This window comes from Cololabis saira, chromosome 3 (genome assembly GCF_033807715.1).
Source record: "Cololabis saira isolate AMF1-May2022 chromosome 3, fColSai1.1, whole genome shotgun sequence".
NCBI classification, from domain to species: domain Eukaryota; kingdom Metazoa; phylum Chordata; class Actinopteri; order Beloniformes; family Belonidae; genus Cololabis; species Cololabis saira.
The window spans coordinates 32,222,507-32,248,208 of record NC_084589.1 but is presented as its reverse complement, the minus strand read 5'-3'; the positions used below and the strand labels follow the sequence as shown (position 1 = coordinate 32,248,208).

Here is a 25,702-nt window from a genome sequence, read left to right as displayed (position 1 = left end):
CTATTTTAAAATCAGAGAATGACTAGATACGTTTTTATTTAATCCTGATATAAGATTTAGACTTCAATAAAATTATATTTTCTTTTCCCATCTGATTTCTGACAGAGTTCACATAAACATGCAAGTGGTAGATTTTGAAAAAGGTCAGATGGCGCCCTCTTCTGCTACACCGCAGTAACTACAACTTCAAAAGCGTAAGCAACTATTAAGTCTGCAATCGGTTTTCAAAAATGTGAAAAATATATTTATTCATCTATTTCTAAGTATTAAATTGCAGATTCAGTGATTTTATATATTGTCAGTAATTTCCTATACACGAGATGATACATTCAATAAATACAATTTGCAACAGAATATTTTTTAATATTATAGTTTCTTCTTTTGCATTGTTCTTTATTATACCAATGCAGTCACAAAGAAACCCTTTCTTTCCACTCAGCATTCATAGACATGACAGGATAGTGAAATAAGTTTTTACTGTATAAAGTTGGCCCTCGTACTCTTATAAAGGTTGAAAATTCTGATGGAAAAAAGCTGATTTCTAGCCAAAATAAAGATTTGGGTTAACCAAAATAGGAAGAGCACTTCATTGTCTTCTGATTCTCCCACAGTACCGTTAGACGAGTCATTAACTAGCATACAGAAGTATTGAACTAAACCCTTCTCACCATGTGTATAAGATAAGATACTTGCAACGGGAATAAAATGTGAAAAATAAAAATACTGTGACTGCGACTGATATTTATGATATAATCACGCTATGTTTACATGAATTGCAATATTTAACTTAAACTCTAAATAAGACACTGTCTGTAAACATGTTCTGTTTACCTTAACTTGAATAAGGTACAAACACACGGTTAACACACTGCTATTCTTCAAGCTTAGTGTACACCTTGTTCCACTGTATCTGCTCTCCGCTTACAGGAAGCAAACTGTAACACCATATAACAGCTGGAAGCTCAGATCACCACATCAACTTTTTTGTTAATTGCAAATCACGTAGCTGCTTATGTGTCAACCACTGGCAGCACCTGCTCACATCAACATCTTAAAAGCAACCCGAGAAGACAGTCCTCTGGCTGCATGCGAGGTCGCTGCGTGTATCTGCAGACACGGACTGCAGGATGATCTTCAGTGGTGTAGACTTTGTAATACAATTGGTCCAACCCCCTGGGCGTTAATGACAGAGTGACAATGTCACAGACCGTCCATCATGGCCAAAAGGTCATCTCCTTTGCTGCTGGCAGTGGGAGACTGGTTTCCAGACTCTGTGAACTCTCCCATGATCTTAGTCAGTTCTGCATTGGCTTGTTGGTCCTGAAAGACAACGTTATTCACCAGTGATTTTGCTGCAATGTTAACAGGGAGTTAAACCTTATTACAGTAAATCCTGTTAGACAGACAGAGCAATCACATTGCTGATCATTGACTGTAGTCTAATCATAGAGGCTGCTTATCAAGGGGAAAAGAGAGCTAATCAGTTGTGAGGCTGATGTGTTGGGGCACGTGCATTTTGCATGATTTCTCCTCAATCTACCTGATTTGTTAAATATTAGAGAAAAAAGAAATCAAGAGTCCTGATGAATTCTGAACTCATATTGGTCAATATGACTGCTGTGGTTCAAGTAGTTCAAAGACAGGTTCTGGGCATGTTGTGAGTTCTTGCAGACCCTGATTCAGTTTTCAAATATGTTTGACTTCACCGCAAATTAAAGGAGAATTATAGAAAACAAGCACCAAGAGTAAACTCCAGAGTAGCCCTATAAGCAGTACATCTTCTCTTAAGGTCCGATGTAGAGTTTATTCAGTGATAAGAGCGATGAATAAACTGAGATATTTTAATCTGGTACAGTGCACTTTGTGTGATGACATGGTCACGCGACTTGTCAATAACAAACTAAAATCAGATCAGTATTCTTTACCTTTGTTGCTTGGATGTTTATGACTCCATATGAAAACTCATCGGGTCTCGACATTAATGCTTCTCTGTGGCAAAAGAAAGTTACAATCTTAGTTTTTTCTGTAAATTAAAAACAAATTAAGTGCTGCAGATAAAAATTTCATCTGATTAAATGCGGTTCACGACGTGTCAGGACACTCACTCCTCCTCTTCATCTGTGGCAAAAAGGTTTACTCGGAAGCCAGTGTCTTTGTGTCCTGGTTTCTGAACGTCTAAACCTCCCATTAGCCTGGCTAGCAGATTCAGTTCCTCTTTGGCCAGAGGGTTCGGAGCAGCATTGACCTGTTGAGACATGATGAGTCATTCACTTCAGTACATTTATTATTTTGAAGATTCTGCTTCTGATGATGGCACTGCAACGTGAATGTAAAGTTGTGCAGCAGGGTCACTTTCATGTTATGTACCAAGGACACCACACAGAGGCAAAACATCACAGGATCATATTTGTGGATATAAATGATCTTTATGTATTAATAAAAAACACAAAAAATTTACCTTTGTGTGCTGGGCAGAAGTTTTAGACGTGCCAGACATGTGAGTTTCCACAGGGCGGCTTACACTGTACCTGAATGAACACGTAAAAAAAAAAAAGAGAACAAGCACTTATGTTAATGTAAGCCTAGAAAGTAATTTTAAAATATGTTTTTACAAGATACAATTCTTTATATCTCTCGACAAAATGATGATATTAGGAAATCATTATTAATTATTGACTTTTGAAGCCTCTTGGATGAGAGGTGACGTCAACCTGCTCATGTTTGTAATTTAGACCTTTAAAGATATTTTTCTACCTGGTCAAGTAATATATTAATAAAACTGCTCAAGTGCATAAAAACAGAAAGTAATGTTCAACTATGAGTCATGTCCTGTGCCTTACATGTTTGTCCCCAGTTTTGTGACTCTATCTCCAAAAATATCAAAAGACCCTTCGCGGAGTGCAGAAGCGTAGTTTCCTCCATTATTAAACCGCTGTCTGGTCACTTCCTCGCCAGTACAACTAAAAATCCTGGAACGACCACAAAAAAATACAACAGCATGGACAAAAATATTTGTAATGTTTTTTGAATGAAAGGAATAATGTACTAGTTTTTGCAATAAATAAAATTGGTTATTTTCAAATGAAGCTGCACCTATGATGGTATGATGTCTTGCCTCTTTGATGGTTTTACTATTTCACTGAGCAAATACGATACTTCAGAGATCAAATACAAGCTAAACATGCAACTCATCTAAAATTAGTCACACACTGGTTCAGCTTGACCTCTGTAATGCACTTAGCTGCAGATAGAACTACTTAACATCAGATTACGCTGTTGGAGTAAGACAACCAGCATAGTATATAAAAGACAAAGAGGCAAGCGTGAGATGTCAGAGGAGGGACTAAAAGCAAATCTTAGAAACAAGGCTACTTATTTTATCTGTGTCCTCAAGGAGCACAAAAGAAATGTTTGCAATTTTTAGCTCAGAAGGTCCTGATACAGGATGGTCACTTTTATGATTCGCTCATATTTTCTTCCGAATTTACTTTCTTGAGTCTGTGAGGTAGCTTTGTCGATCTTGACGTGTAACTTTTTGCCATAAAACCATATACAGTACAGCTGTCCCACAATGATGGGAGTTACTTTGGATGGTTTTTGCCAATAGCAGAGAGGGGGAATCTGCTCCAGCTGCATTCTTTGCTTACTTAGGAAGCAAAGAATGCTTCCTAAGTAAGCAAACATTCTTTCAAGTGACATCTGATATTTTAACATTTAAAAAAATTATTCCTTTGTTCTGCTTTAGTATTTTGATCCGTGGGAAAATAAGGGATGTGTGCTGTTAGACCTTATCAACCCAGGGACTTGTGTTCCATGAGGCACAGGACCACTGGTGGGAAGCACAAAGCGGCCATTTGAATTCTGCACTTTATCCTTCAAAAAAATGGACACCTAACAGAGAAAAGGGCAGAGGGAAAAAAGTAGAAAGAAATTAATTTAAAAAAAAGAATGTATTTAAATCAATAGAGTCCAATGAATAATAAAAAAGGACTTACCCTTATATGCATGTCTTGAAAGAAGATCAGAAGAGTTTGTCTAATAAGCTGGAATTCGCCATTACACAATGGGGTATACATCTAAAAGGCAAAACATATAAATATGAATATATGTATGGTGTCAAGTCCATCCATCCCTGTTTTTATACCCACACATTTCTATCTAGGGTCACAGGAGTCTGCTGCTAACACTGATACAGGTTTCCTCTTGGTTTCCTGCATGTTCTTTACTTTTGCCAGAGGAGAAGCAGTGACCTGTACTGTATCATCAGCTCATCAATGTATCATCAGTAAAGTTGTTTTATACTAAAGATACTATATAATTGTGAGCCATTTATCATTACTTTTTAAAATTGTACTGAATTTAATATGAGGGAAAAAAAAAAAATCAAACATCGTATGGCAAACTGCAGGCAAAACCAACAGGCCATGTGAAATATGTCAATAACAATGTCATGTTAATGACAAACACAATCAGCGATCAAGTCCCATATTTACCTCCACGAGCTGCTGGTAAGTTTCATCAACCTGGCCGAGAATGCTGGGAGTGTCTTTCACAAAGTCTTTGATCGCATCCATGTGGTTGAAGGAGACGAGGAGGATGTCCTTTGGTCTGGGGCAAAGAAGTACCTGATATTTGAAAGCCATGGTCATCAAATCATAGAGCTGTGAAGAGAGGACAGATACAATATTAATACTCATTTGTGCTTTTGTTGTACAATTAACAGCAGAGGGAGCCACAAACAGCATATAAAAAAAACAAACTGTGGATCAATTACATTTTACCACCTCAAATATAGAAACTAAAACTTTATAAAATATAATACAGTTATAAACAATTAACAAAAGAAGGAGAGAGCCATTTGGTGCATGTTTCTTCTTTACATAGTCAACATACCTTGTCCATACTAGCTTGATTGAGCCTCATTATGGATGCATGGGCCAGCCTGTCAAAAACAGTTCGTAGGGCCTTCTTGGAATAAAGCTCCTGCGGCTTGAAAAGCTCCTCCAGAAACTTTTTGTTGAACATGGTTGTAATGATGTCATTCATAACTAGTAACGCAGACAAAAACAAGAAGAAAAATCCCAAAACGGATCCAAAAAGTTAGGCAAATGTCCTTTTTAAATGGTAAGCTCAGAAGCAGGCAGATAAGCACTCTATACTGTGTTTGCATAAAGCACTTCATTCATAACCTGGTCCTAATAAAGCTGCAGCATGGTGAGACATTAACAGTTTTCTACTTGGTTGCATATCTGTTATATATATATATATTTTAAAAAAATAACAAACGTACCTCAACCCACCAACAGAAACCGATTAGTCATGTAAAACATGGATATGAATACATTTTGGTGTATACAATAAAAACAATAAAAAATATATAGATTATTCGGTTGGAGTCTCAGAATTTACGCATAATGTGGCTTAACAGTGAAGAGCTTCACAGCCAATGAAGTTGGTGACCAGCCTGTGAGCATTTGAGGTTCACATTACTTGTGAACTGGTCTGTGCATATGAAGTCTCGACTACTGCTCATTAATCAAATACTATAGTTTAAGCAGCACATGGATTCCAGCAAGGCCAAAGCAGAGCAAAAGAGCTTCTACTGCATGAGTGCATAATTAAACTAAACCTTGCAGCAGTACCTCTCTTTCTGTCCTCCTCTATCCAGGCGGCTATTGTAGAAACTTTATGAATTGAAAGAAGATATATACATTAAAGTGTGTTCTCAAAATCAGATTTCTCATTGGAAATCCCAAACTGTAGAAAAATTTATTTTTATATACATAATATATAATTTAATGTAATTGATGTTATCATCTGTAAAGTTTTGTGAAAGATCTGAAATTGCACTTTCCTGTTAATAGACAGCAGAACAATATTGTCTTACACAGGACTGTCTGTATTTGAATATTGTGATTTTCTGTAATGCATTTACAAAAACAAAAATGTCATACATTCTGGATTCATTACAAATTAACTGAAATATTGCAAGCCTTTTATTATTTTAATATTGCTGATCATGGCTTACAGCTTAAGAAAACTCAAATATCCTATCTCAAAAAATTAGAATATTCTGGGAATCTTAATCCTAAACTGTAAACCATAATCAGCAATATTAAAATAATAAAAGGCTTGCAATATTTCAGTTGATTTGTAATGAATCCAGAATGTATGACATTTTTGTTTTTTTTAAATTGCATTACAGAAAATAAAGAACTTTATCACAATATTCTAATTTTCTGAGACAGTCTTGTACAGCTCCAAATATACTAACTACCGTATGTAGGTTAATGTATCGACATACAGTTAAACTAACCCAAGAGTTTTGAATTACGTTTTATGACTAACAGAAAATTACAAATGACCAACATTATATTAAACTGAATGTGTATTTGTTGTTTTACAGCAGGATGTCATTTGTGTTGTTACGCCTGAATTATGGTTCTGCGTTACATCGACCCCAAGCCTACGCCGTACGGTACGCGTCGCCGCGTACCTTACGCCGTAGGCTCTGCGTCGGTGTAACGCGGAACCATAAATCAGCCTTTAGCCGCATAGCTGCAAAACTCGCTACCTTTCTTAGCTTTGTCAGCGGGGATGTTCTGAGCTCGAAGTCGCTGGTCCAGGATGTAAAGCATTTCGCCTCCGAGATTGATGAAGAGCAGCGGCAGAGTCCTGGAAGACATGCTGGTATTTAAAATGTCGAATGTTTTGTCAGAAAAAGTCAATAACGTCTGGTTGATGGTAATGATGATGGGGGGTCTGTCTGTCTGTCTGTCTGTTTGGTAAAGCCTCTTCTGGTTGCCAGGCCACGAAGCAAACAGCCAATCACAGGGGAGTGACGTAATGACGTAATACGCAAGCGGTCAGAGAAGAAAAAAAAAGAAAATTTATTTTTATGAAGATAATTTTTAACATTATTTATTCTAAGTTTCAAATTCAAATTTAAGCTTTGAATGTATTTTAATTTAAATTAAAATCAATTAAAACGTAAACGAAAATCATGCTTTCAAAAGGGACATCCAAGTGCACCTACAAATCCTAAGGAAATTTGTGAGGTTTGACTTGATTTGATTTTTGATTTGATTTATTCACACTCACACATGTGAATTGGTCTCCTGGAGAAGCTATCAAAAGCTTATGGTAGGAGCCAATGAACATAAATACAGTAGACAGGAATACATACATGCACTTGCACTTATATACACACTTAAACTTAAACTTAATTTATTTATATAGCACCATATCATACATTTAAAAATTGCAACACATGGTGCTTTACATGCAGGATAAAATGACAATGAGAAAACACAATTTAAAACATCCCATACGACCCCACCCCCCACGCGTACACACACACTCACTCACTCTCATACACATGTGAACACACACACACACACACACACACACACACACACACACACACACACACACACACACACACACACACACACACACACACACACACACACACACACACACACACACACACACACACACACACACACACACACACACACAGTAAGTGGCCTGGTGACATGGCTTAGCACTAACGATCCAGGTGAGGAAAACACTACCTATGGGTGGCCGTCCACACTGAGAGGCATCACCGACCATCACCTACCATGACCGCAACAATACAACAATACAACATGCACATTATACTAGACTACCACTTACATTACAACATATCACATTACAAACACTTAACATGAAACATTTTGTGGTCCCGAAGTGTACATTTATATATATGAGCTTAACAAATGATTCTGACTGAGACTGTGACTTTTTAAGGCTATTTTTCAACTCGTTACAAATCTGTGGTCCCCGACACACAACACTCATAGTTGTTCCCACAATTTTACTTTTTTCCCCTATAATAAGGTGTTTATGTCTAGTATTGTGGGTGTGCTGGGGAACGGAGATTGGGATGAGTTGAGTTAATCTGTGATTCAAACCTGAGGCCACCTGGTTTACGAAAATTATACATGTACTGTTTCTATCTTAACTTTTTATCCACTGATTTTTCATCACATCACAATAAACCACTTGTAAAACTATGTTTCCAAAAGATTGAGACAGAGTATGAAATGTAAATGAGAGAATGGGGGAAGTTCTAATTAATCAACACTGCACACTACAAAAATTACATATAATTATTTTTTTAATATAATAATTTCAGTTAAGTTCTTTATCATTCCTCAAATATAAATGATATTCTTGCATAATAAATTAGTGCAAGTAAATATTAAGTAAGTACATATTGCAAGTAAATATTATAATATTAAGCTAAAGAAGTTGCAGGTAGCATATAATGATGCATTCAGGATCCTCCTTAAGCTTCCAAGATGGACAAGTGCAAGCACTTTTTTTGTTAATTGTTATGTCCCCACCTTCCATGCTCTGCTGAGGAATTTTATGTTTAAATTTATGTGTCGACTCCATGAGTCAGAAAATTGTCTAATAACTGCACTCACTAACATCAAACGGAGTGATACAAGGTACACATCTGGACTATGGAAACATTGGAACAGATGTTCGCATGTATTTTAATGTGTGACCTGTAATTTTATGTATTTTGAATGGAACCTTTTGAGTCTGTAATAAAGTATTCATATTCATATCATATAAGGTCACCACAAAGAGTCATTGTAAAAAGTTATATTATTGGGCAGAAATTATCTTTACTGCTGTATTTTGCAACAAACTTGTAGAAGTCTGAGCAAAGACTCTCAGTTGCTTCACTGTGTTTTGTAGAGTATGCGCAGTGTTATCTATTATCTTGCAACATTCTTCTTTGCACAATCAGTAAGAGGGGCTGCGGAGCAGCAGCGCTAGCCTTCTATATCATTTTGATCAGTTTGTTTCAGTCACCGAGTCAACAGCTTGCTGCGAATATTAAAGGGCTTAAGTTTCATAAAGAAAAACAGTCTGCTTTGTCACTTGCTGAGTAATTTCTGCGATTAAAAAGAAAAAAAAGTCAGTTCATCCAAGTCATCAAATGAGCATATTATACCTTGACGTATATATTATCTGAAAGAGATGTTACTAAGTTGAACCTAATAACATTTATGCATGACTTTAACACAGCACAACTTACTATTTATGTTACCGGTATTAAATTGACATTATGTGCCTCTTTTCTAGAACAATAACCAAGACAAAACTGTCTAATAGTCGAGTAGGACAGCAGCTGAAAAAGTATTCTTGTCTCTTTTTGCGGTGATGTGAAAACGAATAACCCTTTTTCAGTTCTAAGATTTGACCTATCAAGACATAGAGAGGCATCTGGTCTTATAAAATAGGTAAATACAACTTCATATGAACAACAATGTATGATGAAAAAGAAAACCAGTCTTTACCTTTGTTGTTAAAACTCTTAAAACTTGCCCTTCTGGTGTCACATTCAAAATGTTAGTCTTGATACTAAGAATCATTACAGTTTCAGCCGACTCATCTTGAGGGAAAACAAACATTTGGAGGGTTCTTTCTTTGACCTCTTCCATTTCTACCACTGACATTACAGAAAGTATTGGAACGATTTAGTTTTCCTTCCTCAAATGACACTGTTTTGAAAGTAACACTAATGGCAGTTCTGTTCATTTCCAGAAGGGGCGTGCAGCACTGATCATATCTTACTGGTTGTGTTAGTCATCCACCTTTACATGTTCAGCTATTACATTCAGTCATTATTGGAAAAAAAAACTGTTGTTACTGCCTGTATTGACCACATTCAAACTGGCTCGGGTTATGAGCTGGGGAGACCGGCCTGCTCTGGGAAGCCGGATCTATGAAAGGCAACCTGGCTTGAGAAAAATGAGGCAGCTGATGAAACAAAGCAGTCAATCAAACATATTTAATACACTTTCTTTTCTTCTTAATCTTTGAAAAAGTGCATCCTGCATTCTTCCCAACTCTTAAACCTCCTGGCCAACCTTTTCCAGTTCCTCTGACAGAAATGAATTCAGATGAGTTTGTTGTTATAATGGTCCTAGAGGCGCTAATATTAAATGCAACACAGTAATAGCTCGTAGCACACGCTTTTTTGCACATACTGTGGCTATATGTCAAAGATAACCCTAGCCACAAGATGTAACCCATTGATATGTGGACAACTCTTTTGATGCCTTAAGTGTGGCATTTGTTTGCCACCAGCTTAGGTTTATTTGGAGCTAGAAGTGATCAATGAGAGGGTTTATCTGGACAGCAGTGCACTTCCCTGGGTTCACTGAGTTGTGAGTCACTGACATTGGCTACTTTACGGTACCACTTCATGACAAGCTAAGTTTGTTCATCTTGCTCATAGGCGGTTCAAAGGCCTCCCAAGCATAGACAGAAATAAGTTAAAAGAAGAATTAAAATAACCAATTTAAACACAGAAAAAACACCATTGTTCTTAGACTTTCAAATTGCTGCTAACTGGCATCAAACTTAGTTGGAGGAGAATAATTTCTTTTGTCAATTGATTATCAGAACTATTTTCTCTAAGGTTACATTTAAGCTCCTCAGTTACTACTAAACGTCTGTTAAATTATGGATAAATATGCAGTAAACACAATACAATCCTTAAGACATTTTGGACTCACGCCAAACATACAGCCAAACTACAAAAGACTGCACTTCTGAAATTACATTCTTACTATTAACACATCTGTGCGCGCATGTTGCAACAAATCACAACAAAAAAACCTATTAGCAGAAGCCCGAGTCATCTGAATCAGCTTTGTTAATCTAGTTTGCATGTGTCATCATGACTAAATGTGGTCGTATATTAGCAGGAACAACCGCAAGAGAGGCTGTGAGCAGTTGTCAGTCTGTCTGCAGACAGATTTTGTCAACACGTAGCTTACCGACTTTGCAAAACTCCATTATAAGTTATTTGACACAAAAACCATCGGTTGAGACAGATGGTTGACGATTCAGATGGTTCAAAATGGCAGGCCTCCCCTAAAATGGCAACCTCCATCTATAACCTCGGAAAAGCACCTAGAGACCATTTTTATTGTAATAAATGCTATATAAATAAAATGTAATTGAATTCAAATGTATTTACCTGAATAATATAGTTCATTAAAGGATTGCAGCTCAGAAAAGTTGAATGTAATGTAATGTGATTAGCTACCTTTCCAATTTGAGTTACAATACATACATACCATACATACTATATGTATGTATATATGTATATGTATATATATATATATATATATATATATATATATATATATATATATATATATATATATATATATATATATATATATATATATATATATATATATATATATATATATATATATATATATATATATATATAATATATATATACATACATACAGACCAAAGGTTTGGAGACACTTAGCCATTTGTTTGAATGGGAAGGTGTGACCAAACTTTTGATCTGTACTATATGTGTATTTTTCCACATTTAAAAGTATATGAAATGAACAGACGGATTACATTTTAAGTCACAATGTAGTTACTCATGTTTGGGTTTAAATAATTCATATCATAATCAGGTGGGTTTTAATAATGCATTTTATTTACAGCGACAGAAAGTTTAAGCATGAACAGCTTGCGAGGTTTCCATGACGTGCTGTCCATCAAACATCTTGCTACACTGAAACGTCCCCATTTCTGATGCGGACTTCTCGGGCCATCCTGCACACTTCACAAACCCCGCAGCAAAAGGTCATGAGGGCGTCGTTCAGTATTGTCCCCTGCGGTGGAAAAATTGCAACAAATACTCACTACATGGGGCGTTAGCTGAAGAAATCGTGGTGCAAGTCAGGTTTCTCAATTTTTACTGCAAAGACATTTCCCATCTTAGGGTCCCTTCCTTTCTTAAGAGTCAAGGCACTGTAAACTGTCTGTCTCCTATTTGAAAAATGCTGCAGGATATTCTGACAAGTCTGAAATCTGTGACGTACCTGGATACCATAAGTCAGCCTCATGTGAGTCCTCATGGCTGTCATTCCTCCGGGTATGCAACCCAAACAGCAGTTTTCTCCATACTTATTTGCCGTGTAGCAGCTCAGTGCAAGTGGACAGAAAAAACCAACGGCACCTGAATGACGGAGGTGACATTTATGAAGAATTTTTCAACATGCAAAACAATATCTCCCTGAACGTAATAAACCATGCAAGTGTTTCTCTGGTAGGTGAACCGAAGAAAGGATTGTACTTACAGACCAAACAGTCACTGCAGCAGGAGCACAAGCCCGTGCTCCATTCTCCTGTTTGAACATTTGTCCCATAGCCCCCTGCGCCAGGTTGCTGAGTGACCACTGGGTTGGACATCTTTACGACCAGATGTGCTGCTTTGACTTGGCTGCAGAGTGAAGAAGACAGATTCAGCTGGTAACACTCCTGCAAAAAAATAAAGACATAAAAAGGATATGACAAAAATCAACCTTTCCATATGGTTGAATTACTTGGATATGACGTGTCAGTTCCAAATATTTGGACTTCTTTTGGGTTTCTTTACAACACACGTCGAGTTGGTTATCGCCTGCTCAGTTACACAGTTACACAGTTACACAGAACAGTCTTTATGAACTGGTTCGTGAGCTTTGAGAAGTTTTTTGTTTTGTCCACAATAATTATTTCATCCATTCACTTTGTCAGTTGTTTTTTATGTTCTGGAAAATTCTTCAGTGTGTAACATTTCAACCTCTCATCGCTTTAACGTTGCTCAGACGATGTTATCATTTGAAATTGTTGCAAGACAGAAAAACTAAATTAAATTTCTGTTTATTACATACACTTCGACTCAAAATACTGGTTTGCAAAATTATATTTCCATAGGAAATGTCTGGTAAATGTGAACTGAGCGACACAGGGATGTTCTTAGAGCCATGTAAATAAACTGTTACCTTCAAAGTAACTTGCAAGTGATTATGTAGGTAATACATCACCTGAAGACCATAAAAGCCCCTGGAATAGTTTGGTTGCACAATTAATGAGAAATTTCAGTACAACTAAATTAACAATGTTCGTCAACCTAATGCGAGGGGAAACAAAGATGTCACTTACCAGAAGTTTCTGAGCGTCTGAACTCCTCCTGATCAAACTGACAAACTGCACACCACACAGGAAACGGTGACGAGCTTGAGCTGTGAAATGATGGGTTGGCAACAAGCTGCTGTTTCTGAGGACGACAAAGATCTGTGGTGATTCGAAGTGGGACAATTAACGAGAAATGCTGTATTGTTTTTAGTCAAATATAGAAGAACTAACGTAGAATGCCGGCAGTTAATCTGTTGTTGCCTTGGTTACTGGAATGCTCTTCTTATGCTGGTTAGTTAGATGTGTTGTGCTTGTCATTAAAGAAAATATTACGGGTCAAGCCAACCTTGGGTCCTCTTACACCGTTAGACTGCTGCAGGTCTACATGTCTTCTGAAGAAGTTAATGATTCAATTTCGCATAAGATCTGCACAGTTCAGAGAACTCATTCAGTTGTGAGAATTGTTCAGATCACATTTTCACACGTCACCCAAAAACACACCATACCCCCTTGTCAAACTGCCTGAGGTTTAATAAACCATAGTAGCATGTTTCCAGTGCAGCTTGTAAAAGAAGAGGTGGACCTCATTTTTAGATTTAATAAAACCCCTTTACTGGCAGTAAACACACACTGGGCTGAAAAGTTGTTAAACTGTTTGAAAGATACGTGGAATTCGTGGAAAGTATAAAGTGAGGTTACAAGGTAGAGGCAGTGATAGCTTTTTGTTGCTTTGTTCATTAATAAACAAAAAATGAATGGATGAACACTATCTTGGAACTCTACTTTGCAGCCCAGATATAACTGAAAACATCCGGAAAAGCCACCCATTTTTGTCAAAAGGAAATAAGGAACAGCATCACTACACTGGGAATGAATGAATGAATGAATGAATGAATGAATGAATTAATTGTTTATTTATGTGTCATACACCTTTAAGATGCCCAGCCTATAAGGGCTTACAAGACACAGATACCCTACGCCAGCAAACAAACATCAACTGTGTACAAATAAAAACACAAACACAAAATTATAATATCCACTTATACATTACAGATCAGATCCTTTCTCAATTTTCATATAATTTGTCCTTTCTCTGTTTCCAGGCTCTCTTTATAAAAGTAGCTATAGAGGAAACCTCCTCTTTAAAACTGGGTTCAGTGGTGCTCCTGGTAACTACTTTGGTACGGCTGTTCTGCAGCCGAACCAGCTACTCATGCTGCTAAAATTCTCTCATGAAACTGCTCCAGGACTGCTCCCATTCATAGCCACTGCTACTGGTACAGGATGTACCGAGCCAACTGCAACAGGCGGAGGCCGGATATATTGTTGATGGCTCATACAAGAGCCAGTGGAGCCACAAGTCAAGACAATCAAGATGGCTGCTATCATATGGTTCGTATCGCTGCTGTATGCCGATCCAGGGATGTCCAGTTTCTTCTGCATCTGTTGGTTCTGGCCCCTGGAAATGAAAATCAAATCTAAAAGAACAAGACTCATTCTTTCCTTGGAGGAGGAAAATAATTAGTATGGCTTCTCTGGCTATTGTAAACAATGCTCTCATTGGTCTTATAGTATAACTTTACTAAATAAGACTGAGCTGAAACAGAGAGGAGTAGCATTGTGTAGTACTAGTAGTGACTAAATATTTGAATAATTTGCATCCAATAGGAATGCTAACATTGACAGCAACTGGATGAAATCCAATTCCAATAATGTGACCAAAAACCAACATTGTGGACTGCATCTAAACACAGAGCAGTCTATTAGTAGTTCTCTCCCAGTGATTGAATGTTGAATCACCTTCTCCACGCATCTGCAGCTTGTAATGGATCACTTCCATTCTAATTACTTCATCTTAAATTAAACCCTCATTTTGCATTTTCAGGTCTTTTTTATGTGGTTGTTGTGGTGTGTCCTATTTCAACGAAGAAAAAAAAAATATCACAAAGTTCGTTTCAGTTTTACTTTACGAGGCATTTTATTTCCATCAAATTCTGACATTTTGAGAGGATTCTGATAATTAGCTGAAAACAAACACAGTACTATGAGGGTGATAAGAACGCCCTAACATGACCAAAACCAAACTATTTTTAAACACCCACTGCTTTTTACACATTTGATGTTGTAGTAAAAAAAAAAGAAACAGGCGACAAAAAGCATTTGCAACTGACTGTTGTACAGCCTTTTATTGCATTTAAACGTCTGTTGCTTTGGCTTCCTCTGTCTGTTTGGGGCCAAGATTTTGCTTCATCTTCAGCCTCTGCTCTGCTTTCTGCTTCTGAACAGCCTGGAAGACCTGAGAAAAAACAGACAGATGTGACAAAGTGTTAGAAGGGGTGTCAAAAACAGACCAAACAGTGAAAAGAAAAACGAATGACAAACAACCTGTCAAACCGCATTAACACAAAAAACAAAACAAGGTCTTCTCCAAGGGAGTCACGACTATACAACAAAATGTGAGTTTTTGTATGGAAATGTATGGAAAATATAATGTGATAAGAACTATGGGGTCGTTTGTTTGTCACCTTAAGGCAGAATTCTTTCTTGGCCAGGTAGCGGCGGGTGGCCCGCCTGTAGTACTCTGGGGGGAAGGTGTAGGTGATGCCCAGCTGCTCACACACCCTCTCAAAGGCGTCATAGCGAACCAACCGAAGGTTTTTCAGAAGCCTTTTTCTTTTGTCAATGGACATGAGCATTCGCCTCTTGTTAGCTTTGTCCTGCAATGAAATAACACGCAAATGTGACCCACAAGAAATAAAAATACATCTAAAAGCTGTGATGTAACATGGAAACTTCCACCCGTGGCTTTGCGTACACACTATTTTGTTTCATGCAGAGGAGTACACAGGATATCCTGTAGACATACATGCCTCACACAAGAGAAACTCAGGCAGGAAATGTATACGTGAATGCTGCTGTGGTGCATGTCCAATGCGCTGAAACATGTTACGTCATTTTTTATCCAATCTGTGTACATAGCAACGGTTTGCTCCGCGTGCAAAGGAGAAGAGAAAATCTACTTCAGCTCACCTTGTGGTGTTTTTGCAAATGCTCCTGATAGTTTCGAATTCTTGCAGTCAAAATAGCAACTGAAAACAGAAATGTCAGAATGGGATTCAGTACTCAGACAATTAACGTAGAGCTAGGTCCAGAGTTTTACGATCTGGCCTTTATTCACCACCACAATGGATTTGAAACAATCAAGGTTTGACCAAAGTGCAGAGTTTCAGCTTTAAATTAAGAAGCTTCACAAAAATGTGGCATTTACCATTTAGGAATTACAACATTTTTAACCTTCCTCCTCTGGAGTAGTTTTGACTTCTGCAGATGTTGTGAAGGTGTTTTTTCCTTCACCAAAGAAAGGATTCTTTGATCGTCAGCTGTAACTAAGTTTAACTTTTAGGCCTTTGGATGTTGTTGAGGTCACCAGTGTAAGGTTTCTGTTATCTCTCTTATAGATTTAAGTTATTTTCTTCCATCTGATGATGGCCTCCTTCACTTGCACTGAGATCTCTATGGACCTCATATTGGTGTCTCCAGTCAAATAGTTGTCAAATGTCAACTCAATACCCGAGATCAACTCCAGACCTCTGCTTCTGCATTTGTCAATTGTCAAGATACTTGAAATCTCTAAATGGTAAATAACATATGTAGGTGAAACCCCTTGAATTAAAGCCTATTTTGATCATATCTTGATTCCGTTATATATTTTAATTTTAGTGTACGTGTACAACACAACAATAATAATAATTTTTAAAAATTAGCATCTTACTCTGGACTTCCGGTGACCTGCGGTCATTTTCATCCCTCTGAACTTTTGCAACAAGCTGTTCGGTTTTCAGTTGTAGCTTTTCCTTCTGAAGATATGAACATTACAGTATTATTAGTAACTCATTGTAAACTGCTTGTTCATGTCTATCTCCTGAGAAAATCAGATGCATTCAAAATAAAACATCACAGTGACGTGTTCAGAGTCCTTACATGACTCGCAAGCTCCAGTGAAATAAGACGCTTGACAAGATCATCAGTCCTGAAAGAAGAAAAACACTGGAGTCTGAGGATATTTATGAAATGCATATACACCATTGTAAATACTGATGTCATCTGGGATTGTTGCGTATATATGAACGTTTACGTTTGAGCAAGAGGGACGGCTGCATAATCCATCTTCAGCATTGTTGGAGGAAGATCATTGAGTTGGCTCTCAGAGCCTGCAGGAACACAAACGCTCAGATGAAAACATTTCTTTAGGAAAATAAAAAAAACAACAAACAGTGTAAACATGGTTTGGTAATGACAGTGCGTCTGTAAAATACCTGTTTTGACTTTCTTTGCAACCCGAGCATAATATCTCACTGGTTGTGGAACTGCAAAGTTTCCTGGAACCAAGAAAAAGAAGAACAATAAATGAAGTGAATTTACAAAGAGGATCAACAGTCAGATGAACAAAAAAACAGAATGGTTTGTGAATGAAACCTGCCAACATGTATATGTATAAGAGTTGCCTGCAAAATAAGTCCCATGTGGGTTTGACTGCAAGTTTCATGGATTCCATACTTGTGTTCGTCCATGTGGACTCTGAATAGGATCGATCATTTAAGGTGGTGCCTAACTGCTTAATTTTCCAATTTGGAGCATATGTTAATGTAATAAATAGGACCAATGCCAGTTGCTTATGTTCTTATCCATGCCGATGTAGTACACCTGTTTCGCGCATGTACTTGGATAAGAGCACTCATTTGCAGGAAGACAACTCAGATAAGAAAAAGTAAACAAAGCGATGTTTTCATTCATTATCCAACATAGTTCTAGTTTTCGTTTATTTTATATGTTAAATGCGTTTAAACAAACAAGTTTTAGCAAAAATACATTTGGTAGTTTCAAAATGCTGGGCTACGTCAACATGTCCTAATATACATTACAGAACTTTAGAGCTAAATCAGTAAATATAATCTGAAAAATCCTTTCAGTGGATGTGTGGTGATGAAGATTACACTTTCAGACAAACTTCCCTTTTATTTGCAAATTTGCATCAGAGTGGAAGAAAGACCTTTTAGAAAGACCTTTCAAGAAGACTTTTTAGGACATTTTTACATCTACAGGCTTAAGTCGACTTAAAACGAAGTCCAATTTTTTTCCAAAAGGAGACCAGTTTTCCAAATTTGCTGTGTTTTTTAATGATTGCTGATGATGAAATATTAGATTTGCTTAAGATAATGACAAGTTCTAAATTCAGTGACGTTTCTGACACAAAGTGTACCCTTTTAGGAGTAATTTTTGTTTTAGAATCAGTGCTAATGTTTTGCCTTACAGGACAATCTGTAAAGGAAATTACTTTTCTAACAGGACCGGTTTAGCAATCATTTTGTAAGCGAAAATAGCCAATTTGTTCAAACAGAAGAGCACTGTTTTTCTGTGTTACAGTCTCAAGTGGTCACTCTTAATGGCTGAGGAAAATGTCCTCCGTCTTAGTTCAACGCCCCAAACCTTTCAACTGTGAGCTTAAATAATGCGAGAACCATTTCAGTTCTGTGAAAAGAATCTTCAGAAGTCGTGTGAAAAGTATGATGACACAACTTGCAGACAAATTGAAACTTTATGACTGATTGAATGATTTGAAGAGTGCAACCAAGATAATCAATGCAACACATCTGTCCTGCACCCCAGATAAAACACAACTACGCACATAGGAGTTGATTAGAGAACAGCAGTTTTCAGTGTCATGAACACAACAAAGGAGGTAATATCCTCTGAATGCTTATGTGCCTAGTCTCCATTGAAAATCCAGTTTTCCCCCCAATTTGGAGACATTCATAAAGGAGACATGAAGAAAAGTGGTCTGCGAATAAAGTTATTACCAGAAGGATCTCTATTTAAAGACGGCTACATCTGTAACTGACAGCAAAAGAAAAACGAATCACAATCAAGTATACGTAAAAGGGAAATGACAGTACAGCTTCTCTAGATGATAGATTCAATATGATGATAATGATGAAGAAAGATTTTGCACCGGATTGAGCAGATAAAGACCAACAGGGGAAGTAATCACACGTACACTTGACTGAAGTTAAATTACACTTTAAGTTTTATCTTTGTAAAGGCTTTACGTCAGTCTAATGTGTAGAAAAGTTTGTCATGAAAATTATAATTAATTTACGTTTAAGTTACTTAATTAGTTTATTAGATTATTAAAAGATTAAACATCCCTCTAAAAAGTGAAAGAAACAGCATAGTTATATCAGAAATATTATCTCAGTCCCTCTTTTTTTGCTGATGTATACACGTTAAGAACACGTCTTTTCTGGGTTAAACCTTTTACACCTGGCCTAATCTCAGGCTTATGTTCTTAAATGCCCCCTGTACCGGGAGCTCCCGGGTACAACCAGTTAAGATCATGGCTTCATCCGGAAAGATTCTTTATTGAATCTAAAACAACAGGATTGGAAGTTAGTAAATGTACTATTCAAATGATTTTGTCCTTGATACGTGCATATATTTTAGAAAATACATCAACACCAGCAGCGTTCCCTGTATATTATCTGCTTAATCTAACCACATCTCTGTATCTACAACCAGATATCCTCCTTGTGCATGAGTCTATTAAAAGTGGGTGATCTAGAAACTCTTGAGTATCTTTAACCTGAATTCAGGGTAACTTGGAGTTTTCTTTTTCATAAAACGAGGTTACCTAACCCAACAACATGGGTCCACTGAGCCAGTTTCAGAAACCGAGGTAACTTATACAGAGTCTGTTACCTTGGTAACTGACTGAAATAAATCTGGTCAAGATCAGGTTTACTTTAACATGCCCCGAGTTACTTTTTGTCTCCTCACCTTCAAAAAGCTAAAATGAGTTCAATTTAGTCAGACAATCAATCATATAATGGGCATTTTAGAGACTTCTGATCTAATTCTTTAGTGCATGATAAATATCACCCACATTCACATTCATACTTCATACAAAATACCTTGGGTTATTCATTTTATTAGCTGTAATTTATTTCCTGTTAAGTTTCTGTTTTCTTAAGAACGACGGGGATACAAAACATAGCTTCCAACATTTTATCAGAAAGTAAATGATGCAGAACTGGGAAAAGTGACCTGAGTGACCCCACCTTTTTCTTTTATTTTTAAACTCACGTTACAGTTTAAAATGTTTCCAGTAGCCACTAAGTCAGCATAATTACCATGATGTAAAAGTTGATATCGTGAATCCTGCTCCCACTTGAAAAGAAATTTCCTTTTAGGATTTACCTGTTGTTTTATATATTCTTTTTATAAATTCATAAGACTTGGAAAACCAGATGGATATAAAATGTAATTATGGAATATTGGAGAAGGAGTAGGAATAACTGACTTCTTCCTACCCCTTTTCAGACATGTTAAACATGATTTGTGTGTTGTGTGTATTGTTATGCGTGTGCATGTACTATGTATATATAGATATATAGATTTTTTTTTTTTATATATAGATTTTTTTTGTGTACATTCAATTAAAATACATTAATTCATTTATTTATATAAATGTATTTACAAGGGATTCTGTATGCTCAATATGTGTGTGTATGCACGTGTGTATATGTATATCTATTTGTACATCGATGCATATAGAAACATGGTTTTGACATGTCTGGAATGAATCAATACATTGAATGAAATACCATTGTGACTGGATGTACTGCCTGCACCAATATGTCCCATTTCGGCTCCTTAAATTTTCACTTTTGATTTTTCCATTCCTCTGAATTTTTTTTTAAAGTGAATACAATTGAGCATGTTATGTTTCATTTACCTGTCTGAAAAACATTTTAAGGTTTGTTTTTTTTTCTTCATTTCCACTCTTTGGATTGCACCTACAAGTATTGCATCATAAACGGTCCTTAAATATTTAATTCATCAACGCATTCACATGACATTTTCTCCCACGCTTACTCCCTTTCCTTCGCTGCAGTAGCCGCATTATATTTTTGTTTCACTTTATGATCATATTCATTGTATGATTACGCTAAGATGTTCAGTTCGCACGATTTGAAGTAGGAAGTTCACTCACACTCACTATGAGTTGCCATTGTGAATCATGGTATCTGAACTCCACTGATAAATGTGCAGAGGCTCTAAACCTGCTGTTCAGACAACAATCTGACACTGAACACAGCAAAAACAAAGATCATCATAGACTTCACGAGGAACAGACCCGTGCCACTTCCCCTCTACATCAACGACGAGTGTGTGAAGAGGGTCCACGTTAGGGCTGTGCGATTAACCCTAACCCTAACCCAGATTTATTAATCAAGATGATGTTAAAAAAAGGAAAATCGGAAAATCGATTTTCCTTTTTTGCAGCTGGCTGCATTACAGACAGAGCTCGTCTAGTCATCTTTGTTTGGTCAAGAAAATTGTAAATGTTGTCACTTTACTAAACTCAAGGATGATTTACAGTATCTTTCAATTGCACTTCATTCCCAATAGGGAACTTTGTTTGCTATTTTTCTTTAAAAAATAAAGATAAAATATTTGAAACAATTTATTCCATTGTCTTTTGTAGTTTTACCAAAAAAATCGAAATCGAAAATCGGGTTTTCAGAGAAAAAAATCGGGATTTTATTTTTGTCCAAAATCGCCCAGCCCTAGTCCACGTGTTCAGGTTTCTGGAGGGTCCAGATCTCTGATGGCCTCTCCTGGACACACAACACCACAGATGCCATAAAGAAGTCTCAGCAGCATCTCCACTTCCTGAGAGTCCTCGAGAGGAACAATCTGGCCTTCTATCGGGAGCCTGCTGACGTACTCTGTCTCCACCTGGGAGACACAGGGAGCTGCACTGAGGCAGACAGAGTGAGGCTTCAGAGGACAGACAAAACAGCACAGAGGACCGTTGGCTGTCATCTTCTCTCCCTGATGGACATCTATTCCACCCGGTGCCTCAGCAGAGCTCGCCACATCACCAAGGACAGCTCACGTCCCAGTTCTCAGCTGTTTGAGTTGTTGCCGTCTGGCAGCCGCTACAGAAACTTAAAAGGAAGGATAAACAGACTGAGGAAAGGTTTCTTTCCAAAAGCTACCAACATCCTGAACAAATACTGTATAAGTAAACTATATGTACAGTTAGCATAGTTTTTTAAATACTTCAATACTTTTTATTCTTAGATTATTATTTTGCATACCTTTTTTTTTTCCTTAAATTGTTTTGCACTGAGCACAGGAAAAAGCTGTACAATTTGTACGTTGTACAATGACAATAAAAGGCGTTCAATTCAATAACTTTTTTATATAACTCAGACTCAACATACTCAGATTTAACTGAACTAACTCTGAAAACCTGTTCTGAAACCCAAAATTCAGAGTTTCTTAACTCAGAGTTGGAGTACGAGTTAGTTTTTTGAATCAGTTTGTTGAACCTCCTTTGTGAAACAGGCCCCAGGCCGACTGCTGACCAACATAAACTGCACCGCATAACCAAACTCCCAGCAAATTCAGAAAGGACACGGAAGAGAGAAAAAATCCAAACCTTTTTCATTTCATATTAAGAATTATTGCCTTTAAAACAAAGTTTAAAAACAAAAGCTTTGAAAGAGTCAACTTAATCAAAAGTACTGTATGTCATACAGTTAAAGACAAAGATATATCTCTGCTGAACAGAGATACAAAACTAGTATTACTTTTTTTAAAGTGTTGAGATTTAAAGCTAAAGAAAAGATGCACACAATAGAAGATTTATAGGAGATAATGTAGTACTTTACACATCCTTATTTCATGTACTATTCAGATACCTCATATAATGGTAATACTACTACTACTACTACTACTACTACTACTAATAACGATGATGATAATAACAACAATAGTGTTGTTATTCGGTTGTTCCCCTGCCTCTCTCTCGAAGACAGTTGGGATAACCCTAAATAGAGTGGGTTTAAATGGATGGATGGATGGATGAATGGATGGATGGGTGGATGGATATCCTAATGTTATGCATGGTGTATAGGGTGGCTGTAAACTGTGTGATAAATCAATCATCATTAACTCCTAATTACTATTACTACTACTACTACTACTACTATCATTTAGCAGACGCTTGAGTTATCTTGAGTTATTTTCATATGCATAAATATCGCTAAAATCAAACAACTCAAACATCATCTAACTTACGCTGATGATGATAATAACACTGCCTTTGTAAAATATGGATTTTAATAGAACAGTCCTGAATTACTAGTAAATGAGCATCAATAGTCTTTTGGGCCACTTTTCAGCAGTCATGTTTCCAGACATATTTTGCCATCTCACAACAAAAATGTGTGTGTGAATGAGTTGATAAAATGAAATAACTTATTAATGATACCCCACCAATTCTCTCTCTCTCTCTCATATGTATGTATGTATACACACACACACACACACACACACACACACACACATATACATATACATATATATACACATACACACACATACACACACACACACACACACACACACACACACACACACACACATATACACATATACACACACACACACACACACACACACACACACACACACACACACACACACACACACACACACATAAATCTTATTTGTTTTGTTTAGTTTTTCTTTATTTCTAATCAGAAGTGAAGAAAAACTTGCAGGAAATTACTGTGTTGCCCCGCTCCAATTTAGAAATCCAAAATAAAAAGAATAAACATAAATAATGTACATTAAAAACATAATTTTGAGAAAAAAAATAAAAATTAAATTTGTAAATTAAAAATTACAAAAATAAGATAAAAGAGTAAAATGATAATTATTTATAGAACTTATAATGAGCATTTTTTTTCCCTCTTTCATTGCCATATTTATGCACGTGTTTATTTATATAGGCTATTATTACTAATGTACTCTGGTTTGTGTAATTTATATTTTGTGTTTTTTTTTCACTAAAATAATGTGACTAGTGTAAAGGCTGATTTATGGTCCGCGTACCAACAACGCAGAGCCTACGGCGTAGGGTACGCGGCGACGCACACCCTACGCCGTAGCTCTGCGTCGATTTAACGCAGAACCATAATGTCTTCTTCTTCACTTACCACTGCTAAGCGCTGCTGGTGAAGCCGAGCTGCTCGCCCAGGACAGAGCGCCCCTTTCCGCTAAAATACACGAGGACGACCTCAGAACGGCCCGCAACCCAACGTTTATTAACATGACTCTGAGAATATATGACAACGTAGAAAATAAATATCCCTAAAAGGGTTTTGAATTGGTTACATGTAAACACGCTCGACCCCTACACGATGGTCGCCATTTTGGCCATTTTTCTTCTTCTTCTCTGTTTTATTGGCGGATGGCAACCAACTTTAAGGTGCATACCGCCACCTACTGTACAAGAGTGTGTAACATTATTTCATTTAGCCTGTTTTTTAAATTCTATTTATCAGCCTAGTGTCTTTTAAGAAATGAATTCGTGCCTTTCTGTGGATTTCAACCCCCTCTCCCTCTGTTCCCAGTATCCCCCTCAAATCCTGCCTCTCTGACTTTTTCCTGTAGCTTCTCTTTCTATTTCATATTACATTAGAATATGTTCACTATTTTCTTTTATTCCACCGTTCTCACTGTCCCTTTTTCCCATAACATACAAAGTGCCATTTAAACCTGTGTGGTCCAGTCTGAGTCTTGTTATGATTATTTCCTCCTTTCTGTTCCTTTCTGTATAATTCTTTATGATAGACGTTTTGTATTTTGTGATATCCCTGTCCTTTCTGATCCTCCTCCCACCTTTTCTGCCATATTTCCATTCCTTTCTTCTTTATTACTGCGTTACCTTCTCCTTTTCCTAGTGGAACTGGTATTGTTTTCCTTTTGCAATGCCATTTTTGCTAATTTATTAGCAAACTCATTCCCTGTTACTCCCTGATGTGCTGGTACCCAACAGAACTGTAGGCTACATCTATGCCACATCTGTGTATTCTTAATAAACTATGATAAATATCTATGAGTAAGTCTTCTCTGCAAGTTGTTGTTGATTGTATACTTTCCAATACAGCTATTGAATATGTGCATACCACCACCTTATCAGGTTTGACCTCTTAACCCAATAAAGACTGCCACCATTTCTGCTGTCCTAGTTGGTTATGAATGCTACTAGCCCACACTGACAATCCCAGAACACATCGATCGGACAGTCCCATGAAAACAATAATGCACGATAACAGCTATTTGAAAAATAAATATAAAAAGTGAATGCCAGAATTTCAAGTTTTATGTTAGAATCGTTATCAATTATACATGTTTGAATACTACTATCACACTTATAAGACAGTTATCTACAACAATAATGATATTATTTTTTTACCTAAGATATGTTTAGCCTACATTTCCCCCATATACACTTTTGAATGATGAGGCGCTTATGTTACGTAATTTGGGGAAGTTCAAGGAGGTTAGATATGCCAGCAGAGAGGGTTAGAGGAAGATCAAAGAGGAGATTATTGGATGTGGTGGAAAAAGGCCATGAAGTATGTTGGTGTGAGAGAAGAGGATGCAGAGATGTGCTCGAGGGAACAGCTGCATGGAAAAGAAGATGGGAGGAACCCCGACTGCAGGAGGCAACAGTGGCAGCAATGCCTCTCTATATGTATACATATAGTATACATATACGTAGCTGCCTTTTCAGCTAAAGATATTTTGTTCTGTTTTTTAGGCAGTGACATTTAGA

At 36.9% G+C, this 25,702-nt stretch overlaps 3 protein-coding genes across 3 annotated transcripts; all 3 read right to left on the bottom strand.

Moving 5' to 3' along the window:
- Positions 1–288: 288 nt before the first annotated feature.
- oscp1b (organic solute carrier partner 1b) lies at positions 289–6,787 on the bottom strand. The gene is made up of 10 exons (XM_061718477.1): positions 6,575–6,787; positions 4,894–5,048; positions 4,494–4,661; positions 3,996–4,076; positions 3,788–3,891; positions 2,841–2,969; positions 2,459–2,528; positions 2,106–2,245; positions 1,926–1,989; positions 289–1,320 (listed from the first exon to the last, which is right to left on the bottom strand). Exons 1-10 carry the CDS (start codon positions 6,684–6,686, stop codon positions 1,201–1,203), a joined length of 1,143 nt encoding a protein of 380 aa, XP_061574461.1. The 5' UTR covers positions 6,687–6,787; the 3' UTR covers positions 289–1,200.
- Positions 6,788–11,523: 4,736 nt separating this feature from the next.
- Positions 11,524–12,926, bottom strand: LOC133441088 (cornifelin-like). The gene is made up of 4 exons (XM_061718476.1): positions 12,873–12,926; positions 12,186–12,366; positions 11,928–12,064; positions 11,524–11,717 (listed from the first exon to the last, which is right to left on the bottom strand). Exons 1-4 carry the CDS (start codon positions 12,909–12,911, stop codon positions 11,613–11,615), a joined length of 462 nt encoding a protein of 153 aa, XP_061574460.1. The 5' UTR covers positions 12,912–12,926; the 3' UTR covers positions 11,524–11,612.
- Positions 12,927–14,958: 2,032 nt separating this feature from the next.
- mrps15 (mitochondrial ribosomal protein S15) lies at positions 14,959–24,307 on the bottom strand. Its single transcript, XM_061717256.1, has 8 exons — positions 24,078–24,307; positions 17,322–17,384; positions 17,141–17,216; positions 16,987–17,035; positions 16,778–16,862; positions 16,036–16,094; positions 15,531–15,722; positions 14,959–15,301 (listed from the first exon to the last, which is right to left on the bottom strand). The coding sequence occupies exons 1-8, from the start codon at positions 24,190–24,192 to the stop codon at positions 15,200–15,202; spliced, it is 741 nt and encodes a 246-aa protein (XP_061573240.1). The 5' UTR covers positions 24,193–24,307; the 3' UTR covers positions 14,959–15,199.
- Between the last annotated feature and the right edge of the window lie 1,395 nt (positions 24,308–25,702).